Source organism: Narcine bancroftii, chromosome 5 (genome assembly GCF_036971445.1).
Source record: "Narcine bancroftii isolate sNarBan1 chromosome 5, sNarBan1.hap1, whole genome shotgun sequence".
In the NCBI taxonomy this organism is placed as follows: Eukaryota; Metazoa; Chordata; class Chondrichthyes; order Torpediniformes; family Narcinidae; genus Narcine; species Narcine bancroftii.
The window spans coordinates 5,108,761-5,132,460 of NC_091473.1; the positions used below are offsets into that span (position 1 = coordinate 5,108,761).

Below are 23,700 nucleotides of genomic sequence, written 5' to 3' on the forward strand. Positions count from 1 at the left end.
ACTATCTTCTTTTACACCAGGACAATTCCCTAAGAAATAATGTCATACAAAAATGATTTTTTACCTATGGTATCGGCCTTGCTGAAGTGACGTGTCACCACGTTGTTCATGTTGTTATTCTCACACAATTTTAATTCCAGGAGGTAAACCTCAACTTTACAATGCTTCACAAACATTCCATGTTCAACCACCTGAGAATAGAATACATCACAGCATGAGACAGCCAGGCCAACAAATCAAGAAAACAAAAACAAAGATTACTTTTTTTTGCATGAAAGACACAAAGAGTAGATTCTTTTTTTAAAAAAAATGCTCCCAGATTTTTAATCTTACAATTTACATTAATGGATTATATAATGAAAATATTATAGCCCCAAAAAAATCGAAGCATTTTCATGCCAACATTTGAATTGATTCATTCTAATGAGAAGGCTGAATGAATTTAATTTTTTTCCCAGCTGACATGTATAACAGCCAAGTTCTAATACTAATTACATGTGTTCTTTATAAAAAGAGAACTGTGCCAATGTGTCTCAAATATTCTGTAATTAAGCCAAGTTTCACATTCAGTAATTAACAATTTCTCCAACTGGGATCAGTAATCTTATAAAATAAATAAATTATTGAGGCATAAATAAAACCACTTTGAAACACTGATGTAGTTCATACTTTTAAGATGATGGTTGAAGCAAACATCAAACTAATAATAAAAATACAAAAGACATTATTTCTCATTTTTCTTCCTAAAACCAGAGGTACAGTTCAGATCCTTTACCCAATCAATTTTGAAATTTTTGAAATATTCGCAGAATTAAATGCAATTAATGCATTCAAAAACAAAATGTTCACAGATTTCAGTGTTTACCATATTAGACAATAAGGATTTAGAGCTGGCAAATATGCACTAATTTAAAAACATCAGCTGCAGATTATTACACCATGGATGCAGTGAACTTTAGGCTGATTGTATGTGAAAAGTCCATTAAATATCAACATGGCTGACTTGGTATTAATGGAAATTCTGTATTTATGTATTATTAATTATGATTTTTTGTATAACAGATATGTGGTTGATATATGATTTTAATATTTGAACTTAGTTTTAAAGTGGATTTCATTTGTTAAATACATGTATTATGTTTGATTTAAATATATGTTTAAGGGTATTATTTTAGTATTGATTTTTTTGTTGTTAGTAATTTTTTTGTTGTTAAGTTTTATCTTTTTTTGTAAGTGGGGTTTTTTCTATTTTATTTACAACATTGTTAATTAATTCTTCACTCTTTATTTTGGGGAGGGTTGGACTAATTTTAAATTAGATGATTAATGTTGTGTTATAATTATTGGGGGGGGGTTAATTTGTGTAGTTTAATGATGTAGTATTCTAATTTTTATTATCTTATTTTTTATTATTTCTTTAAATGTAATTTTTATTTTATTCATGTCATAAAATTTTAAATAAAGTTTAAAAAAAAATCAACATGGCTGCCAGTGGGCAGGGATACACAGCATTGAAATAAACCCAATTAAGTAAATAATAAAATATTTGGTCAAATTGATTAGCCTTGCCAGTCAAAACTGACTTCTATCCTTCAAACAACCAGTGCTCTGAATTCCATGCTCTTGCTATGAAATGAATAAAAATGACTCCTGAATTCTTAAATATGTATTTTGCAATTTCAATTTCCCTTTCCTCTTCAAAGAGACATCTTGTTTCCACCCAAGACATTTTTTTGGAAATATGCTCAAATCTCATCGCAACAACTTTGTTTCTTCCATATTACATAGTTTTATCAAAGTCAAATGGTTTATCATTCTATGTGTCTGTGACATCATTACTTGACCCATCTAGAGATTATAATTACACCGAAATCTGTAAACATTTATGAATGCACGCGGTCTTTTATACCTCTGACACTCTCCAAATGGTTTGACGAAACTAGTCCAGTTCTTAAGATAGCTAGGCAACCACTTGCAATAGCTTCTCTTCTCCCCTCCTGCAGTTAATCTTTGATAATCCCACAAGACCCCATTCTGTACATTTTATCCACCTACTGCCTTTTGGAAATAATCTGAAAACAATCATTTGCTTATGGTGAGTTGAATATTATCAGACAATTTATCAAATCTTGGCAGGGACTGTGAACAAGAAGAGCATTTAAAGCTGTTTAAAAGCAGTGGGATAGGTGCTCATTTAAATCTCTCCATTGGCCAATTAGCTGTAGCAAATAAAAAGGGAGTGACCAGCTTGAGGGTGGCCAAGTGTAGGAGTGGGCTTTGGCTCGAGAAGCTTAAGTGAACAGAGCCTGAGGACAAGAGGCAAGGACAGGTAAGATATTGCATTGTATCAAAGAGTAGCTAGTGGAATGACAGTGGAATACTCCTATTGCAGAATGTAGGAAATCTGGGAGAGAACAAGCGTCCCTGAAAATGACATCTTCATCCAGTTGCAGTTTCTTGCAGACCAAGTTAGGGACTGGGGCTGAAACTGGATGAACTCTGGATCATCCAGAACACTGAGAAGGTGATAGACAGAAGCTATAGCGAGACAGTCACACCCAAAATACAAGAGAACATAACTGGGTGACTGTTAGGAGAGGGAAGGAGAATAGGCAGTCAGTAAAGAGCAATGCTGTGGATGTTCCCCTCAACAATAAGAATACCATTTTGAATACTGTTTGGACAGACAGACTAGGGTGGGTGGGGGAAGATAAATGATCCTCCAGGGAGGTGTAAAAGTGGTCAGGTCTCTGGCACAGAGTGGCCCATTGGCTAAGAAAGGAAGGGGAGGGGGTGTGGAGAAGAGGAGAGCTATAGTGATTGGAGGTTCCCTAGTTAGGCAAATCGATACGAGTTTCTATGAATTCGACTGAGACTCCCAGATGGTATGTTGCAACACAGGTGCCAGTGTCAGGGACTTCTCAGATAAAGTCCACAGTATCCTCTAATGGCAAAGTGAGCAACCTGATCTTGTGGTCCACGATGGTACCAATGACATAGGGATGAGGTCCTGAAGAGGGAATATAAGGAGTTAGGGAAGCTGAAAAGCAGGACCTCAAGGGTGGTAATCTCGGGATTGTTGCCTGTGCCACACGCCAGTTAGGGTAGGGACAGGAAGTTGTGGCAGATGAATGCATGGCTGAAGAGTTGGTGCAGGGGGCAGGGGTTCAGATTTGTAGATTAATGGGATTTCTTCTGGGGAATGTTTAACTTTTACAAAAAAAAGGACAGACTGCACCTGACTAATATCTTGGTGGACAGGTTTGCTAGAGCCGTTGGGGAGAGTTTAAACTCATTTGGCAGGGGGGGGGAAAGGAACCAGAACATGAGGGAAGAGAGTAGGGCAAAAGGTGGAGAGGATGATGCAATGTGTTGTGGGTTTCTCAGGAAGAACAGGCAGGGAAGGAAGAATAAGTGTAGTCAGTTGGAGGGTTTGAAATGTGTCTATTTCAATGCAAGATGTATTAGGAATAAAGGAGATGAACTTAGAGCATGGATGAGTATGTGGAATTATGACGTTGTGGTCATGACAGAGACTTGGCTGATGCAAGTACCAGGGTTTAGATGTTTTAAAGGGGGAAGGGTGCATAGAAAATATTGGTCAGGGACTTTCACTGCTGCAGAAAGGGAGGTCACTGTTGGGGGGGGGGGAGAATCTACTGAGTAAGTGTGGGTGTAAGTAAGAAATAGAATGGGAGCATTCACTATATTGGGAGTAGTCTATAAGCCCCTAAAAGGCCTTGAGACACTAAAGAAAAGATAAGCAGGCAGATTTTGAAAATGGTGCAGAAATTACAGGTTGTTGCTGTGGGAGACTTCAAAATATTGACTGGTACCTCTTGACTGCCAGAGGGATAGATGGGGCAGAATTTGTGAGTTGTGTCCAAGAAGGATTTTTGATACAGTATGTGGACCAGCCAACTAACGGAGAGGCTGTACTGGATAATTAACTTGGTCAGGCAACAGATCTCTTGGTGGGGTAAGATTGTGGTGAGAGTGATCACAACTTCCTGAGCTTTAGCTTAGCTACGGACAAGGATAAAAGAAGATAAAATGGTAAAGTGTTTGGGGGTGGTCTATTTATGAAGGAATGAGGCAGGAACTATGGAGAGTAAATTGAGAACAAATGTTCTTGGGAGAAACTACAGAAGTAATGTGAAAGTTGTTAACGACCACTTGCGCTGGGTTCTGGATACGTTTGACCCACTGAGATAAGGAAAAGATGGTAGAAAAAAGGAACAGTTGTTGACAGGTGAGGCAACTTAATAGGAAGATAGAAGCATACATAAGATTTAGGAAGCAAAAAAAAACAGGAAGGACTCATAAAAATTATATATTAGTCAAGGAACTTAGGAGAGCTAGAAGGGTTCATGAGAAGGCCTTGGCAAGCAGTATTAAGAAAAACCCGAAAGTGTTCTATGCACATGTGAAGAACAGAGGGATAACAAGAGTGGAGGTAGGGCCCTTTAAAGGTAAAGGAGGCAACATGGGTCTGGAAGAGGAGGAGGTAGGATAGGTCCTAATACTTTGCTTCAGTATTCACCAGAGAAAAGAGCCTTGGTCAAGGTGAGGTTAGAATAGAACAAGCTTATGTGTTAACCATGTTGAGATTAAGAAAAAAGTACTGGATCTTCTTAAAGACTTTAAGATAAGTCCCCGAGTCCGGATGAGATACATGCCAGATTGCTAATGAGAAGGGAGAGAAAAGATTGCTGGGACTCTGACTACGATCCTTCATCCTCCTTAGCCACAGGGGAGCATAGTAAATCTGGTCCTCTCCTTTAAAAAAAGGAAATACGAAGATTCCTGGAAATTATAGACCAATGAGCCTTACATCAGGTAAACTATTGGAGAGGATTCTTAAGGACAAGATTTATGAGTATTTGGAGGAGTAGTCTTCACAGGATAGTCAGCATGGCTTTGTGAGGGGAAAGATGTGCCTCACGAGCCTAATTCAATTTTTTGAGGAGGTAACAAAAGAGATGAAGGTAGGGTAATAGATGTGGTGTACCTAGATTTAAATAGGGCATTTGTCAAGGTCCCCCACATGAGAGATTCATTTAGAAAGTCACGAGATCCATGGTACCTTGGCTGTGTGGATTCAGAATTGTCTTGCCTGTAGAAAGTAGCAGTGGAAGGAAAGTATCCTGCCTGGAGGTTGGTGACTAGTGAAGTTCTGGGAATCCTGCTCTTTGTGATATTTATAAATGACCCAGACAAAGAAATGGAGGGATGGATCATAGAGTTTAAGGTTGGTGGAATTGTGGATAGTGTTCAAGGTTGTCAGATGACAACAGGATAAAGACAGGATGTAGAGTTGGGCAAAAAAGTGGTAGATGGAGTTCGATCCGGATAAATGTGAGGTGTTGCATTTTGGATGGTTAATTGTAGAATACTTAAACTGTAGGCCTTCACACACCGCCCTACTAGGACTTCGTGAAATTCCTGTTTATGTTGGACCTCCCGGGTCTTTCACATCCAAATGGGAATTTGCCCTTCCCAGCAATTTTGGGGAGGGGGGGGGGGGATCCCTGCCCCCAACCGATGATGCGTTATGCACTCATAGGAGTAAGAGTAAGTTAACCTCCCGTCCGTCGGTCACTCACCTGCTTGCTCCCTCCCTCCCACCCACCCACCCGGCCATTCATCGATTTATCACCTGCCCCCGTGCTTCAGGACCACTTCGGCAGTTGCAACAGCGGCACAATGCAAGACGAATGGCTGTTTTCATTCCCCATAATCCCTCACGTAACTGTAACCACTCTGGGAAATAGAGTGATTCCAGCTGCGTGAGGGATTATGGTTAATGAGGATGGCGATTCATCCCGCATTGTGCTGCCGTTGTGGCCTGCTGTTATCAGGAGGTATGAATCTTTTAATTTTAATCGAGCATGAGGCTTCCCCTGCTTGGCCATTTGCCTTTACACATCACAGGGAGAGGGTGGTCCAGGAACCATTTAAAATTCCCATTTAAAATTCCCAGGCTAACCTTTTCACACCGCAGATTTACAGGAAGGTTCCCAGGAAAATTTCCTGAGATTCTTCATTTTATACTGTGGTGTGAAAATGCCTAGTGTGGAAAAAAAGATAAACTTTGGGGTCCAAATCCATAGATTTCTCAAGGTTGCTGTACAGGTTGATAGAATAGTTAAGAAAGCCTATGCTACGCTATACTTCATTAGTTGGGGGATTGAATTCAGGAGTCATGAAGTGATATTGCAGCGGTATAAATTTTTGGTGAGACCACACTTAGAATATTGTGTTCTGTTATGGTCACCTCATTATAGGAAGGATGTAGAAGCTATGGAGAGGTGCAGAGGCGATTTACCAGAATGTTGCCTTAATTGGAAAATGTCTTTGGAGGCAAGATTAGCAGAGCTAGGGAGGGGTTTTCTCTCTGGAGCAAAGAAGGATGAGAGATGACTTATTAGAGGTCGACAAGATTATGAAACGCATTGATCAGGTAGACAGCCAGCATCTTTTACTCAGGGCAGAAGCAACCCCAGAGGACACCTGTGCAAAGTGAAGGGAGGAAGGCTGAGGAGAGACATCAGGATGTTTTTTTAAAAAAAAAGTGTGGGTGCCTGGAATGCCCTGCAGAGCGTGGATGTTAATGTTAAAAAAGGGATTAACAAGATTATATAGTCAATGAACAAATCTGTGCAATTACACAGTGAGAGCATAGACAAAAACCTGCCTGCTTTTGACTCATACCTTGAAGAAGGGCTCAGGCCTTTACCTCCTGTGGATGCTGCGAGACCCGCTGAGTTCCTCCAGTATTTCTGTGTTTCTACTACAATCACAGCGTCTGCAGACTTTCGTGTTTCACTCTAATGACTCTATAAAACCGCTGGAGCCAATTTTCCTAATTGAGGATTCCTAAACTTAAATAATTGTCCTTTCAACAGAGACAAGAATTAATAGAAAATGTGTATAGCCATCAACTATATAATTTTACAAAACTTTCCATAGCCAAAGAAACCATTGTGGAGAATAGCCCCAAACTATTTTTTGTGAACTCAATGTTCTGAGAATCAGAGCACCAGCTGAAAGTTTTTGTTTTAAAGATTTAGATTTTGCATAAAGGGTTGCTATGCAATTCAGTTCAAACAAAAATTCTATTTTGACAATTTTAAAAAGTGCAGATGTTGGAGATCTGAAAAAAAAGACAAAAATACTGGTATTACTTTTGGTCAAGCAGCATCCCTGGAGAGAGAAACAAAGTTAATGTTTCAGGTAAAACCAGGGAAAATGAGAAGTTAATTTTAAATTACAGTCTGAAACATTAAGTCTGTTTCCCTTTCCAAGATGCATGACCTGTCTTCCTGTATTTTCATCTTTGTTCAGCTTTTATTTAAAAACATCCTGGGCAGAGAATGTAATATGTGGAGATCTTAGGCATTGAAAACGATGTTGAGAAAAAAAATTCTCTTTCATTCGCTACGTTTTCTATATAAAGAGAAGTATATTGATTACAGTAGAGGACAAAACTCAGATTAACAAATTTAATCCTGCCATTTAGGAGTTGATGCCAAGCTAATTTGCAACTGTTATTAAACCAAATGGGTCTACTGACCTTAAATGTGAGTCTAAATTTCATGTACAAAATGTCCTCAGAATAACCAATGAAATAAAGAGCAACCTTGCCTGCACTGGTCATGAAATATTCTATAAACCAAGTTTACCACACTTCTTAAATCACTTTACTTCAAGATACTCTTCAATATGAAATGAGTATCATTATCATGGCAAAATTTTACTGTGCTGAAGTACAAATATCCAAGTAATCTTAAATCAAGTGCTAATAACATCCTTATTAATTCTTGCAATTAACATACAGCCTTACCTTTCGTACAATAGGTTCCTGACCCTCAATGCAAGCATACCAATCGACTAACTTGTTCCAAGCTTCAGTAGGAACTAAGACATAATCCAGCTCATCAATCAAATGTTCCTTCAGGACCTGAGTTTCTAATTCTGCATAAAAGAATAGTAGCAGATAAGTTAAGAGATTGCAAGTTCCCTCTGAAGAATAGAGTTCAGATAAAGTAAGTATAAACACACATCTTTAACAGGTAAGTGAGAAAGAAATGTACTTTTTGCACAAAACATGAATGACTTTTCTCAAAGATAAAAATCATAATTAAAAAGAGCCCCAATTGTTCACAGAGAGAAGAATGAGCTTTTTCACACTGGTCCTTTAACCCAGTAATTAACTGCCAATCTATCGGTTAACATGCCAGTGTGAATGCTCAAGAGTTGGCATGCAGGAGTCAAATCGCCCAGGTGATGAACTGCCTAAGGAGGTAGTATCATCGCCGATTCGTTTTGAATCAGCATTATCAGTTCACCCAGTGTGAATGGGACAGGGGTATGCAGGATATGTCACCTTTGAAGGATAGGTGCCCCTTTGCTCTGTGATGCCATGTGGTGAATGTGAAAGGGCACAGAAAACTAGTTAACATTGGTCCAGTGTGAACAGCTCTACCGGTATTTTAAAACTGTTTGTTGAACTGCCAATTTAGTGGTTGGCCAATGTGAAAGGGGCTGAAGGTACTTCAGAATAATGGAATGATAAATTGTATTTTCTGCTTTGTTTCTTTTATCTTTGTCCTTGGATATTACATATTCACGTAGCTGACCAGAACTGATCTTTACAAATTAAAGGGTCAGTATACAAGTGTGTGTGGAGGAAATGGAGATTTCCTATATGGAATGTTTGTTTTGCAGATGGTCAAGTGTCCTCCCTGTCTGAAACTTATTTAGAAGTCACATCACCTGTCAATCAAGGATGGACTCCGGACACCCATTAGTCCACACCTTGCCACTTACTAATTTAAGTCACCCAAGGTCATTTTTGGCTGGAAGGACAGATAAACACTGTATATTACACCATCGTACAGCACATTATTTCTCCCTGCCTCGTGGTCCAAGCCCCGGACATTGTTCCATGCCAGGTCACTACTGTGGACATCACTGGAAGTGTCGCAAGTAAGGTGTGCACTACACTGAAGCTGAGCCATAAGAGCCGCACCTCCGTTGGTAAGTGAACCGATGGTGTGTAAGAGCCTTGCTTGTAGTGTGTGTACTCAAATGTGTGAGCATGAATAGTACAGTCATGCTCCACATGACGTCCATTTGGGCAACATCCAACTGGATATACGACCATGGTCCCATAAGGTTATCATAGAGTTCCCGATCGGAAAATGGGATGTAGCAGATGCAACAGCTTTCTGAACGCAACAAGTATACCTCACGTCTCTTTTATCCAAAGTGATTGTGCTGCCAGATAGAATGGTAAAGTACATATATAACCTAGAAAACATATGTGTTGATAATCATAATAAATGCTTATGGTACTGGCTTATGTATGTACTGTACACTACGTTAGTCCTACAAGCTCCAACTGTGGTAAGTTCAGCTTACATATTAGCTGATGTATACAGAACAGGTTGTACCTCTCTAATCCGGCCCTCTGTGGTCTGACACCAGGGCTGCCATTAGTTTGGGGATCTTCCACCAGGCCTGCACTTTTAGCAGCACTAATGCGTCAAAATCTGTTCACACGGCATTTGAGAGTTTTGGTGATACCATCCTGTAAATTCCTTATAATCAGCTGTATTTTAGCCTTTCAGAATGTCCCCTTAGGGATCAATTTCCGTTTTCTGGCATTTTCTGTGGTCCAGCAATGGCCAAGTCCCAAGGTTGCCAGATTAAAGAGGTACAACCTGTAGTGTATATTACAGTATTTTACAGTATTAACCTACTTATTTTAACCCATATATTACCTTGCCAGATACATTAGCTGACGGTACTGTATGTATACAGTATCTTGGCTATTTAGTCAAGACCTGTACACTACAGTATCCCATATTACTTTGCTAAGTATATAGTGTTCACACAATGTCCACACTGCATATCTTCCTATTTTACAGAATGTATTGTGGACGTTAAGCAACACTGGTCTGTATAGGTTCATGATTGTCAAGAGTCCAACCTAGGTCAGAGGTGAACGTCTATATTATTGCTTAAGTGAAATAGTAACCGAGCATCATTTAACATTCTCCCGTGTGTTAATTAACGTTACATGTGATTGTAACACTTGTGTCCAGACTCATCTCTCTGTGAATCCACCAAACCTGATACTCTTCCAACATAACAATAATTTATTCCCATGGAGCAGTCAATTGATTAAAAAAAAGAAAATTTATTGTCATAATTTGTGGAGAATGGGAATGATGTAATGATCGCTCCCAGGGCAAATAAGAATCTTAGTGCATGAGATCAGATCAAATTCCCAGGAGGAAGATCCTTAACAATGAAAGGACAAAGATAGTTAAAAAAAATTGATAGATGGCAGTTGTTTTTTTTTAGAAAAACAGCACAGTAACAGGCTCTTTTTCCCCACGAGTCCATGCCACCCAATTACTCCTAATTGACCTACAAACTTTGTATGTATATGGAGGGTGGGAGGAAACCAGAGCACCTGGAGGAAACCCATGGGAAGAACATAAACTCCTTACAGACAGCTTGAGATTTGAAACCGGGTCACTGGTGCTGTAACAGTATTGCACTAACTGCCACGCTAACTGTGTCACCCATGACACTTAATAGTTAATTAAATGGGGTTACGTATTAAATTCAAAAGTTTAATCAGTGAGATTGTGTTTTGACCATGTATACTGATTCTTGGCTAGGTCTTTTGAGACAAATTTTAGAGGGCTGAAAAATATGAAGTTAGAGTTTGTGCAAGCTTTGCAATTAAGAATATGGACTCAATACATGCAAACAAGTTATCCATCCTCCCCTTGCTTATTGCTGTGCCCTCCCTCCCTTCTCTACCTATTACCTCCTGCCTTTGCAACTATGCTCCCTCCCCCTCACCTCTCCCCTTACTGTTCTTTTTAGCTTGGATGCCTGCCGATATTTTCCCATACCTTGAGCCCAAAACGTCAGTTATGTAGTTTTTTATCTTTGCTATATAAAAGACACTGTTTGACCTGCTGAATTTCTCCAACATTATGTTTTTACATGCAAACAGATTCTCCCTAGGTCAAGTTCAGTGAAATTCTTGACATTTTTACCACATCAGTTGGCTGATTAATTACACAATTACAATGTACATTTTGTCAAATTCCATTTATAAGAATGCAAGAAATAAGAATAGTTAATTTATCCCCTGAGGTATGCTACATTTCCATGTAGTAAATAGATATCCCTTGATCCTCCTAACGAGCACAGAGGACCCCAAAACCCAGCAGCAATAGATATTCACCAAGACAAATGGTTAAACAAAAGTTGCTTTTTCAAACTTTAACTTATTACTATTAACTTAACCCCCCCCCCCCCCATTCTAATTCTAAGTGCATGGGTATATAAGTTCAGAAAAGTTATTTGATTCACAGTCCAACCTCACTTCTCATTCCTCCAAGTTTACTGGTTGCAGGCAATTCTTATACTGTGCACAGAATGTACCATTTATGAAGTTCAACAGGCTTTGGTGCTTGAAAGGTAAATGGTTACCACTCAGGAAAGTTCTTGTCGGGTTTTCAGAGAGAGATGTGTTGTTCGCTGTAACAGCCACTTCATTGTCTTCCCGAAGAAACTTGCCCCATCAGGGTTTACCAGATGATAATCTCTTCTTTCAGGTCACCCCAGAGTTCCATTTTGTTTCTCTTATTTCAAGTGAAAACATTACATAGGCAGTCCCTCTCCTCTTGTATGAACCACAAGGGCTTTGACCAGGCTGAACTAAGCAGTCACAACCCATCTTCCAAATGGGGTTTTCCACAAGCTTACCAGCTTGTCCTAATTCAGCCCCAGCTGCTACTGCTAACTGGGAAACTGCAGAACTGAATTCCCCCTCTCTCTCCCTCTCTCTGAGAAAAGCCCATTTTTCTCTCTCTGCTTGCCAAACCCCAAGACCCTCTTAGAACAGCAAGTTCCACTCCAGACAGCCTGTGGTTCCGATGAGTTCTTTCATCTGTTACCTTTTTTGTAAATAACAATCCATTAGTGGATTATCCAAAGCTTTTGCAAAGCTCTTGGTGCTGGCCAGACTAGCATGAATAGAGGTCAAGTATTTTAAATAAAATCTCGGATGTATTTTTTTGATCCAAAGGGAATGTTCTCGCAAGTACGTACCTTTAACTCTTATCTGTCACACATAATTTGCCTTCCTTTGCAATTCCCTACCACTGTCCTCAAAATGTACAGTGCCTCATAATGTAGCATCACATGCAAATATGGATGTTTAACTTTGCAACTTCTTTAATCTCACCTTTTAAATGTTGGAATCAAGTCAAAAAAGAACCTAGATCTGCAAAGTTTCCTCTCTGTAGAAACTACTCCTTTTCAATTCCAATTTAGATTTTGGAATAATTGTGAAGAGGACAAGGATGGCCAATGATGTATGTGAATTGAAATATACAAGATTTCTTGAATTCAATGTATTATTCTGCAGTGCTTAATGCAGATGATTAAAGCTTGAATCAATAAAATTATGACTAAAACAAAACCAAAATCCCACAATTTTCTAATAAATCAAAGCTTGCAACACAGCGCTTTAATACCTGCAAAAAGTCCAGAATTATCAATTGGCCCTGGAAAGATTCCACGTTCTCCTACATTATATACATCCCAGTTGTCGAAGCCCACATATTTCTTCCATTGCTTGAACCATCTGCTGTCTATTAGGTACCTGAAAAAAAAATCCAAGAAATTAGTTAGGAATTGTTTTAATTTCCTACATTGTTAGAGTAATATGATTTCTGTTTCCTGGAACTGTAAATGAGCCTCCAAAGGTGACCAAATTGTGAACTGTGATACAATTCCTGTCCATGGGTTGGCATCAGGAACAGGATATGCCTCAATAACATATATTACTTTGCAGAGTTTTGTGTTTTGTTGCGTTTGCCATTGTATTCTGCAAGTATTTCCCCATCCAAATATAACACAATTTAAAAAAATTAACTGCATTATTCCCTTCACAGGGCAATATCTCTAAGTTTGGGGTGTAATGAAAGTGGGAGGTGAAGAGAAGAGCCACATTCCTCTCCCCCATTCTTCTTTCTTTCTTTTCTCTTTGGCTTGGCTTCACGGCTGAAGATTTATAGAGGGGTATGTCCACGTCTGCTGCAGGCTCATTGGGACAGGCAGGCACGGTTGCAAGGGAAAATTGGTTGGTTGGGGTTGGGTTTTGGGTTTTTCCACCTTTGTCTTTTGTCAGTGAGGTGGGCTCTGTGGTCTTCTTCAAAGGAGGTTGCTGCCCGCCGAACTGTGAGGCACCAAGATGCATGGTTGGAGGCGATATCAGCCCACTGGCGGTGGTCAATGTGGCAGGCACCAAGAGATTTCTTTAAGCAGTCCTTGTACCACTTCTTTGGTGCACCTCTGTCTCGGTGGCAGTGGAGAGCTCGCCATAGAACACAATCTTGGGAAGGTGACGGTCCTCCATTCCGGAGACGTGACCCACCCAGCGCAGTTGGGTCTTCAGCAGCATAGATTCAATGCTTGCGGACTCTGCCAGCTCGAGTACTTCGATGTTGGTGATGAAGTCATTCCAATGAATGTTGAGGATGGAGCGGAGACAGCACTGATGGGAGCTTTCTAGGAGCCGTAGGTGATGCCGGTAGAGGACCCATGATTCGGAGCCGAACAGGAGTGTGGGTATGACAACGGCTCTGTACACGCTGATCTTTGTGTGTTTCTTCAGTTGGTTGTTTTTCCAGACTCTTTTGTGTAGTCTTCCAAAGGCGCTATTTGCCTTAGCGAGTCTGTTGTCTATCTCTTTGTCGATCCTTGCATCCGATGAAATGGTGCAGCCGAGGTAGGTAAACTGGTTGACCGTTTTGAGTTCAGTGTGCCCGATGCAGATGTGGGGGGGCTGGTGGTCATGGTGGGGTGCTGGCTGATGGAGGACCTCAGTTTTCTTCAGGCTGACTTCCAGGCCAAACATTTTGGCAGTTTCCACAAAACAGGACGTCATGCGCTGGAGAGCTGGCTCTGAATGGGCAACTAAAGCGGCATCGTCTGCAAAGAGTAGTTCACGGACAAGTTACTCTTGTGTCTTGGTGTGAGCTTGCAGGCGCCTCAGATTGAAGAGACTGCCATCCGTGCGGTACCGGATGTAAACAGCGTCTTCATTGTTGAGGTCTTTCATGGCTTGTTTCAGCATCATGCTGAAGAAGATAGTGAAGAGGGTTGGTGCGAGGACGCAGCCTTGCTTCACGCCATTGTCAATGGAGAAGGGTTCGGAGAGCTCATTGCTGTATCTGACCCGACCTTGTTGGTTTTCGTGGAGTTCCGTCTCCCCAACCACAGCTTTGAAATACACTTAACAATTGGCTTTTATTCCCTTTAAAGCAGTTTCCAGACTTGGTAGGTTGATACACATACCCTTATTGCCTCTATTTATACATTTTACCACAAATACCAGTTGCCCAAAAGTTAAATCAGAAGTAGCAGCCTTTGTACTAGATAGAGTGCAGTTCCCTTACCTACTCTGGTGGTTGTAATCAATGATCAATACTGCCACTGAAGCTGATGAACAAAACACAGCAAGTCAAGTACGAACCTCCTCAACACTTGTGTCCCAAGATTACTTGCGCCAAATGTTTATTAATAAATCTATTTTTCAAAGATTATTTAATTTAACTGGAGAGGTAAGATAGAATAGAAATGCACAGTGGAATGCCATAAATAATGGATTTTCAAGATTTCATGATTGTTTGCTTTGGAAGGCAATTTGTCATATTGCTAAAGGTTCTAGCCCCATTCCAGTTTCGCATGTAACTTGTGCTAACACATTTTCAACAAATGGAACATTTCAAAAGAAATTTTAACCAAGGTCCAATTTGCCCACTTGATGAACAGAAAGTTCTGTGGCATTGTTTCCAAAATTCCTCCCTTAGTCAATTCCTATATTTAAAGAAATCAAGTTGCTCAGCTCATTTGCCCACAATTCTTATTTTCATAGATTGGTGCAAAAAGATTTGAAATGATGCTACTTCAGCTAAAATCTCAAGTACCCAAGTACAGAATGAGCCCTTTTCTCTCAATTCTGATGAGTGATCCGGTTGTAAGGTGTTAGACCATTGTATTGGTAGGAGGCAGATGAAGGCCAGGTTCTTGGCACATTTGTTCCATTGCCCACTCCTACCTGGGGGATCTGAGGCCACATACACGTGTTACAGTCTTAATACTAGGCCATTTCATGTCAGGCCTCCGCCGGGAGGCAGGTACAAGAACGGATCAAAAACTTAAAACTTACCTTTCAGACAGCAGCCCTAAAAGGCTGTTCCAGTATCGCATTCATATGGAGAGGTGCCTTGTAGTGCCCTCCAGATCCAATGGCGGCGGGGAAACTAGTGCCTTAGCACTACCCATCATAAATACGCGGCAGAGCAATGGCTGCCTTCCCTACCCATAATCCCCTATGTTCTGTTTCCCAGAACAGTTCCAGCTGCGTGGGGAATTAGGGGAAGATGGCCATTGCTCTGCCACGTTTTGAGCTGCAGAAAGTAGCACCAAAGGCCCAAGAAGCCTGGTGAGGAGGCTGTCACAGCCTGCACCGACCACCCCCTGCTGGTCCCTGCTGCCTCCGCCGGCTCCAGCCTTGAGGGGGTCATGGAGGGAGAGGGGTGAGTGGGGAGATGGGTCACAGGCCGACAGCATCATCAGCCCGCCCCTAACCAGCACTTGCAGCGGCTGTACATTCAGGTCAGGCAGTGGAGCACAGCGCTCTGCCGATGATCCTTCTCCGAGAAGGGTTGGAATCAGCGCCTCGGAGCCAGCCACGTCTCATTCAGAGATAAATCTTTAGGCAGAAGGGCAAAGAACAGACAGTTGCTTTTCCCTGCTTGAAAGTGCCTAGTGCCTTTCCCTGAATGCATTCTAGTGATCAATGTTTTAAAGAAATAGTCCCTTTATTACTAACGGGGCAAGTTTACATTTGCGGTTGCATAGGCTACAAATATAGATAGGACAGTCAAAGGGGAACCAGTTTTGTCCCCCACCACCCCCCCCCCCCCCACTCCAAGATTGTATGGTGCCCACAGTATAGACCCTGCAACAAGAATGCTTTATTTTCCATTTCAACTCACAAGAGCAATTTGCAGTTACTTGGGACAAGAGACAGACACATTCCACAGTTTAATCTACTGCACCCACCAACCTATTCAACCTCTCCCAGAGGTGTCAATTGTCCATTATACCATTATTTCAGAGACCCTTCACATGCTAATTTCCCCTCAGAAATCAGAGCTGGCTCATTATTATTGAAAATGCACAAAGCCCCAGCCAGAATGTCCTGTTTCTGGGGATACAATAGTGCTGAGGCCAAAGAGATATTTCTGAAGCCACTTTCGGGGTCGGTGGCCACAATACCCAACTGTAAAGCAGCCTATTGTACTCCTATGCGGCTGTTGGATGGCCACCGACTGGAAAGTGGAGAACCCAACCAGGAGGTTTACCTACAGACTTCTTCAGGTGCATTTTCCGCTAAGAATGTGCCTGCAGAGAAAGCAGCCCGTTGAATTGTCATTCAGGTGGCAGCGCTAAAAGCGCAGCACTGGCCACCTGAAGGGACAGCTGCACCGGGGATGCACATCTGAGTGCACTCTGGCTCCTGTCCCTTGGGCTGTCAGATTTGGGATGGCTGATTGTCAGAGCTGGAACAGCCAGCGTGGGCTATCAGCGCAGGGACATCTCACATGGGATGACCACTCGCTGATCGCTCTGCCCCGGCGGGGAAGTATAGGGCTGGAACAGCCAGCAGGGGAGTACGGGGCTGGAGCGAGAATCATGACTTATTGAAACCTCTCACCTTTTAAATTTAGTCGGATTTTGTGTGCGGACGTACGTCCCGTCGGCTGCCCCAGCCACATACACCCCTGCCGCCACCCCAGCCCCATACTCCTCTGCCCCGTACTCCTCTGCCCACCACCCTAGTCCTGTACTGCCCCGCCAGCCGCTCCAGCCCTGCAGTCCCCACGCTGACAGCCCACGCCAGCTGCCCCGGGAGTGGGGGGGGTGGGGAAGAGGCAGCTGGGAGAGGAGCTGTCAGGTAGCTCATTCGAATAGCTGGGGAGGCCACTGTGCTGCGGCGATTATCCCTCTTGGAGAAGAGTTACAAATTTCGCCTCGCAGGCCCCTCCTGCATATTCAAGTGGCCTCCCAACAGCCACATAATATGTGGCTTTACAAGTGGGGATTTTGGCCACCTGAAAGCAGGATTTTATACCTAAAGGAGAAGGGTTAGGTAAATCCTGCTCCAAGAAACCCCCGTTGCACCTGAAAGCAGCTCTGGCAAAGCTGCTAGCAGCTTTCAGGTGCCTAGCAGCGGGCAGGCTATTGACAGTCAGCTGGCGACCCGCTGACAGCCACCCTCCCTGCTGTCTGACAGTCGGCCAGTGGCGGAGAGGCGGGCTGGCGGGCAGACGGGCTGACGGGTGGCGGGGAGGCGGGCGGCGGGCTGACGGGCGGCGGGGAGGCGGGCTGACGGGCGGCGGGGAGGCGGGCTGACGGGCGGCGGGGAGGCGGGCTGACGGGCGGCGGGGAGGCGGGCTGACGGGCGGCGGGGAGGCGGGCGGCGGGGAGGCGGGCGGCGGGGAGGCGGGGAGGCGGGCTGACGGGGAGGCGGGCTGACGGGCGGCGGGGAGGCGGGCTGACGGGCTGACGGGCGGCGGGGAGGCGGGCTGACGGGCGGCGGGGAGGCGGGCTGACGGGCGGCGGGGAGGCGGGCTGACGGGCGGCGGGGAGGCGGGCTGACGGGCGGCGGGGAGGCGGGCTGACGGGCGGCGGGGAGGCGGGCTGACGGGCGGCGGGGAGGCGGGCTGACGGGCGGCGGGGAGGCGGGCTGACGGGCGGCGGGGAGGCGGGCTGACGGGCGGCGGGGAGGCGGGCGGCGGGGAGGCGGGCTGACGGGCGGCGGGGAGGCGGGCTGACGGGCGGCGGGCTGACGGGCAGGCGGGCTGACGGGCAGGCGGGCTGACGGGCAGGCGGGCTGACGGGCAGGCGGGAGGCGGGCTGACGGGCAGGCGGGAGGCGGGCTGACGGGCAGGCGGGAGGCGGGCTGACGGGCAGGCGGGAGGCGGGCTGACGGGCAGCGGGGAGGCGGGCTGACGGGCAGCGGGGAGGCGGGCTGACGGGCTGACGGGCAGCGGGGAGGCGGGCTGACGGGCAGCGGGGAGGCGGGCTGACGGGCAGCGGGGAGGCGGGCTGACGGGCAGCGGGGAGGCGGGCTGACGGGCAGCGGGGAGGCGGGCTGACGGGCAGCGGGGAGGCGGGCTGACGGGCAGCGGGGAGGCGGGCTGACGGGCAGCGGGGAGGCGGGCAGCGGGGAGGCGGGCTGACGGGCAGCGGGGAGGCGGGCTGACGGGCAGCGGGGAGGCGGGCAGCGGGGAGGCGGGCTGACGGGCAGCGGGGAGGCGGGCTGACGGGCAACGGGGAGGCGGGCTGACGGGCAGCGGGGAGGCGGGCTGACGGGCAGCGGGGTGGCGGGCTGACGGGCAGCGGGGAGGCGGGCTGACGGGCAGCGGGGAGGCGGGCTGACGGGCAGCGGGGAGGCGGGCTGACGGGCAGCGGGGAGGCGGGCTGACGGGCAGCGGGGTGGCGGGCTGACGGGCAGCGGGGAGGCGGGCTGACCGGCAGCGGGGAGGCGGGCTGACCGGCAGAGGGGAGGCGGGCTGACCGGCAGCGGGGAGGCGGGCTGACCGGCAGCGGGGAGGCGGGCTTACCGGCAGCGGGGAGGCGTGAAAGCAGTGGTGAACCAAACGGAGCAGTCCGTGGCTGTAACTCTCAGGACTAATATCGTTGCACACACTGGCGTTAGTTGCTGTGAAGGAGCATACTTGAAATGGGAGTGTGGATTGCAGAAATGTTATATCGTATAAGGTTACTCTACTAATGGTTGTTTTTCCAGACTCTTTTGTGTAGTCTTCGAAAGGCGCTATTTGCCTTGGCGAGTCTGTTGTCTATCTCATTGTCGATCCTTGCATCTGATGAAATGGTGCAGCCAAGATAGGTAAACTGGTTGACCGTTTTGAGTTTTGTGTGCCCGATGGAGATGTGGGGGGGCTGGTAGTCATGGTGGGGAGCTGGCTGATGGAGGACCTCAGTTTTCTTCAGGCTGACTTCCAGGCCAAACATTTTGGCAGTTTCCGCAAAGCAGGACGTCAAGCACTGAAGAGCTGGCTCTGAATGGGCAACTAAAGCGGCATCGTCTGCAAGGAGTAGTTCACGGACAAGTATACAGAGCCGTTGTCATACCCACACTCCTGTTCGGCTCCGAATCATGGGTCCACTACCGGCACCACCTACGGCTCCTAGAACGCTTCCACCAGCGTTGTCTCCGCTCCATCCTCAACATCCATTGGCGCGCTTTCATCCCTAACGTCGAAGTACTCGAAATGGCAGAGGTCGACAGCATCGAGTCCACGCTGCTGAAGATCCAGCTGCGCTGGATGGGTCACGTCTCCAGAATGGAGGACCATCGCCTTCCCAAGATCGTGTTATATGGCGAGCTCTCCACTGGCCACCGTGACAGAGGTGCACCAAAGAAAAGGTACAAGGACTGCCTAAAGAAATCTCTTGGTGCCTGCCACATTGACCACCGCCAGTGGGCTGATAACGCCTCAAACCGTGCATCTTGGCGCCTCACAGTTTGGCGGGCAGCAACCTCCTTTGAAGAAGACCGCAGAGCCCACCTCACTGACAAAAGGCAAAGGAGGAAAAACCCAACACCCAACCCCAACCAACCAATTTTCCCCTGCAACCGCTGCAACCGTGTCTGCCTGTCCCGCATCGGACTTGTCAGCCACAAACGAGCCTGCAGCTGACGTGGACTTTTTACCCCCTCCATAAATCTTCGTCCGCGAAGCCAAGCCAAAGAAAGAAGAAAGAAAACTCTACTAATGCATTTCAGACTTACAAGAAGTGATCATGGATAGGAGGGAATCTCTACAAGTTTAAATGCCAGCAAATTTTCACCATTAACAATAAATTTAAAAATAGGAGAGTAAAAGCTTTCTTTCAAACCACAACATCAAATAAAAATTAATGCAATATTCCAGACGCTTAAAACTGTCAGACGGTTGCCCCTGCCCGGACTCAGGAACCAGCTTTTGCTCTGCAGCCCCTCTCCCTGCTTCAGACCTTTCAGGTGGCAGAACACCTCCTTCAGCGCTGCCACGTGAACGTCCTTTCGCAGACACCCGCAGCCTGCTCAGAATCTCCAGGCGATTCCACCTGAAAGCGGCTTGAGACTGTCAATAAAGAAATTTGGAATTTTGCTATCCCCTCAAATAAAACAGATGCCACATTCCTATGGGGTCCAGAACAGGCTGCTTTTGACACAGCAAAGCAGGCTGTTCAAAAAGCACTGCCACTTGACCCCTCCAGGCAGGTGTTCCTTTTAAATTACAGATCTTGGCCAGTAAGGCAGTCACTGAATGGAACCTCTGGCAGAAGATCCAAGGTGCAGAGTCCTGCTAGACTTCTAGACAAAATCTCCACCTGGTACCACCACTCATTACAACCCATTCGATACCGGGACATCTGCCAATACTTTCCTCAAGTTCACTTATTATTTTGCTACCACCTGTATAGTGACACTGAATTGATTACTGACCAACAAGAGTTTCTCATGTATTATACAAAAAAAAGTCTCAGCAAGGGAACATCTTTATCACTGGACATTCTAGCTTAACAAGTCTTTGTATGGATTTTTTTTTAAATGGCACCCTTTGCTGTGGTATTTATTATGCATAATGTCTCTAAACACACTCAGAGAAACTGAACATACAATTTATCGATACATAATCGCAGTCTGTGGATACAAAATTACTTGAATGGCATTGATCAGTCCATGGTAGGAAACATTGTATTTCTTTTGTTTCACATTGACAGCATCACCCCAGAACTCCCATTGACAGAGAAAAAAACACCCCATGGGGTGGGCCAAGGGAGCTTTTATTTAAAAACACTAAATTTCCTAACTTTCCATCCTGACTCCTCCTGGCTATCATTACGGGGATCCAACACAGGCACTTGGGGCACCTGTTGAAAGAGAATGTGAGCAGGAACAGCATCCTGGTGTCAAACGCAAGCCCAGAAAAAAAGGGGCCCCAGGTGCACCCTGGATGTATATCTGCCAGCCTGCCCCCTGTCTCGCCATGGGATAGCACATTGACAGGCATCTAGGCTGTGTATGTAGGAGCGTCCAAGCATGAGGCCAAGGCATGGGATACACAAGCCAAGAGAAGGATCTGGCACTCAATGGATGCCCTTGCACTACCTGCTTGCAGACATTGGTGGTAAGGGTCCTCGCATTTGCAAGCTCAGCCAGAGAAACCAGGCATATCAGTTGGTCACTCAACAAATTCCTTTTTCTACCCTCCACTTTGACTTTGCATTTGGCAATTAAATATTCCTGGATTTCGTTGCTTCAGGTGTGATAGAATGGGAGGGACAAGATGTAGAGGTGTTGCATTGCCTGTCAGAGAAAATATTATTGCAATGCTTTGGCAGGATAGATTAGAGGGCTTACCCAAGCAGGCTATCTGGATGGAATTGAGGAATAGGAAAGGCAAAGTAATGCTTATAGAAATGAACACCTCATGAGGAGTGAGAATTGGAGGAGTAAATTTGTAAGGATATTGCAGAGATGTGATTGTGGAAGATTTTAATTTTCCGAATATAGATCGGGAAACCCATATGGTAACCAGGCTGGATGGTTTGGAGCTTATAAAATGTGTGCAGCAATACATGGAAGTACCAACTAGACAAGAGGCATGTTGGATCTCCTGTTTGGGAATGAGGTAGGTCAGATGACAGAAGTATGTGTTCAGGAGAACTTCGGGAGTAGTGGTCATAATTCCATAAGTTTCAAAATAGTTATGGAGAAGGATAGGTCTGGACCCAGGGTTGAGAATTTTGTTTGGAGAAAGGCTAACTGAGGGAGAGAGAGGATGAAAAAGGAGTGGATTGGGGTGATTTGCTTCATGGGAAGGATGTAATGGAGAAATTGAGGTCATTTAAAGGTGAAATTTTGAGGATACAAAATCTGTTAGGATGAAAGGAAAGGTTAAAAGATTGAGGGAGCCATCGTTTTCAAGGGAAATTGGAAACTTGATTTGGCAAGAGATGCCTACAGTAAATATAGGTAGCATGGAGAAAATGAGGTCTTGAGGAATATAAAAGATGTAAAAAAGATCTGAAGAAAGAAAAATTAGAAAAGCTAATAAGAAATACAAGGTTGGTTTGTCAAATAAGGTGAAAGTAAATCCAAAGAGTTTCTAGTTATATTAACAGCAAGAGGAAAGTGAAGGATAAAATTCGTCCCTTAGAGAATCAAAGTGGTCAGCAATGTGTGGACCCAAAAGACATGGGTGAGGTTTTCAACTATTTCTTCAGTATTTATTAAGGAGAAAGATTTTGAATTATGTAAGGGAAACAAGTAGAGAAGTTATGGAAACCGATGATTGAAGAGGAGGAAGTTCCAGAGCTTTTAAGAAATATTAAGGTGGGCAAGTCTCTGGGTCCTTACAGGATATTTCCGAGGACTTTGAGGGAAGTCGGTGTAGAAATATTTAACATGTCATTAGCGATGGGGATGGTGCCGGAGGTTTGGCGGATTGTGCACATTGTTCCATTGTATGAAAAGGGATCAAGGAGTAAATCGAACAATTATCAGCCTGTAAGTTTGACATGATTGGTGGGCAAACGAATGGAAAATGTTCTTAGAGATGGTACATATAATTATCTGAATAGACATGGTATGATTAGGAACGGTCAACATGGATCTGTGCAAGGAAGGTCATGTTTGACAAGTCTTATTGAATTTTTTTGAAGAGGTTACCAGGAAAATTGAGGAGGGTAAGGCAGTGGATGTTGTCTATATGGACTTCAATAAGACCTTTTGACAAGGTCCCACATGCAAGGTTAGTTAGGATGGTTCAATTGTTAGGTGTGAATATGGAAGTAGTAAAATGGATTCAACAGTGGTTGGATGGGAGATGCCAGAGAGTGGTGATGGATAACTCTTTGTCAGGTTGGTGGCTAGTGGTGTGTCTCAAGGATCTGTACTGGGTCCATTGTTGTTTGTAATATACATTAATGATCCTAGAAGATGGGGTGTTAAATTGGATTAGTAAGTATGAAGATGATACTAAGACAGGTGGCGTTGTGGATAGTAAGGAAGGTTTTCAAATCTTGCAGAGAGATTTGGGCAAGTTTGAAGAGTGGCAAATGGAGTTTAATGCTGACAAGTGTGAGGTGCTACATTTTGGTAGGACTAATCAAAATAGGACATACATGGTGAATGGTAGGGGATTAAAGAATGCAAATGAACAGAGAGATCTAGGTACACAGTTTGGTAAAAGTGGAACCTCAGGTGGATAGGGTAGTGAAGAAGGCCTTTGGAATGCTGGCCTTTATAAATCAGAGCATAGAGTAGAAGAGTTGGGAGGCTGTATTAAAATTGTACAAGGCATTGGTGAGGCCAAATTTGGAATATTGTGTTCAGTTCTGATCACCACATTATAGGAAGGATGTGAACAAAATAGAGAGAGAAGATTCACCAGAATGACACCTGGGTTTCAGCACCTAAGTTATAGAGAAAGTTTAAACAGTTAGGTCTTTATTCCTTGAGTGTAGAGGGCTAAGGGGGTGGGGGGAATTTGATAGAGTTCTTTAACATTT

General features: G+C 44.7%; 1 protein-coding gene across 6 annotated transcripts in view; it reads right to left on the reverse strand.

Moving 5' to 3' along the window:
• Positions 1-23,700, reverse strand: part of usp4 (ubiquitin specific peptidase 4 (proto-oncogene)) — a 109,742-nt gene that overhangs the window by 70,135 nt on the left and 15,907 nt on the right. For 5 of the 6 annotated variants that reach the window (XR_011357299.1, XM_069936611.1, XM_069936615.1 and 2 more), the window contains exons 2-4: positions 12,573-12,700; positions 7,847-7,977; positions 65-191 (exon numbers count right to left, since the gene is read on the reverse strand). Coding sequence is in view for 5 of the 6 variants with exons in the window: in XM_069936611.1 (XP_069792712.1) it covers positions 65-191; positions 7,847-7,977; positions 12,573-12,700 (386 nt within the window). In the remaining variant the exon portion in view is untranslated. Of the gene's footprint in view, positions 1-64; positions 192-6,714; positions 6,832-7,846; positions 7,978-12,572; positions 12,701-23,700 lie in introns of those variants that run through there. The other variant, XM_069936612.1, reaches the window with a different exon arrangement.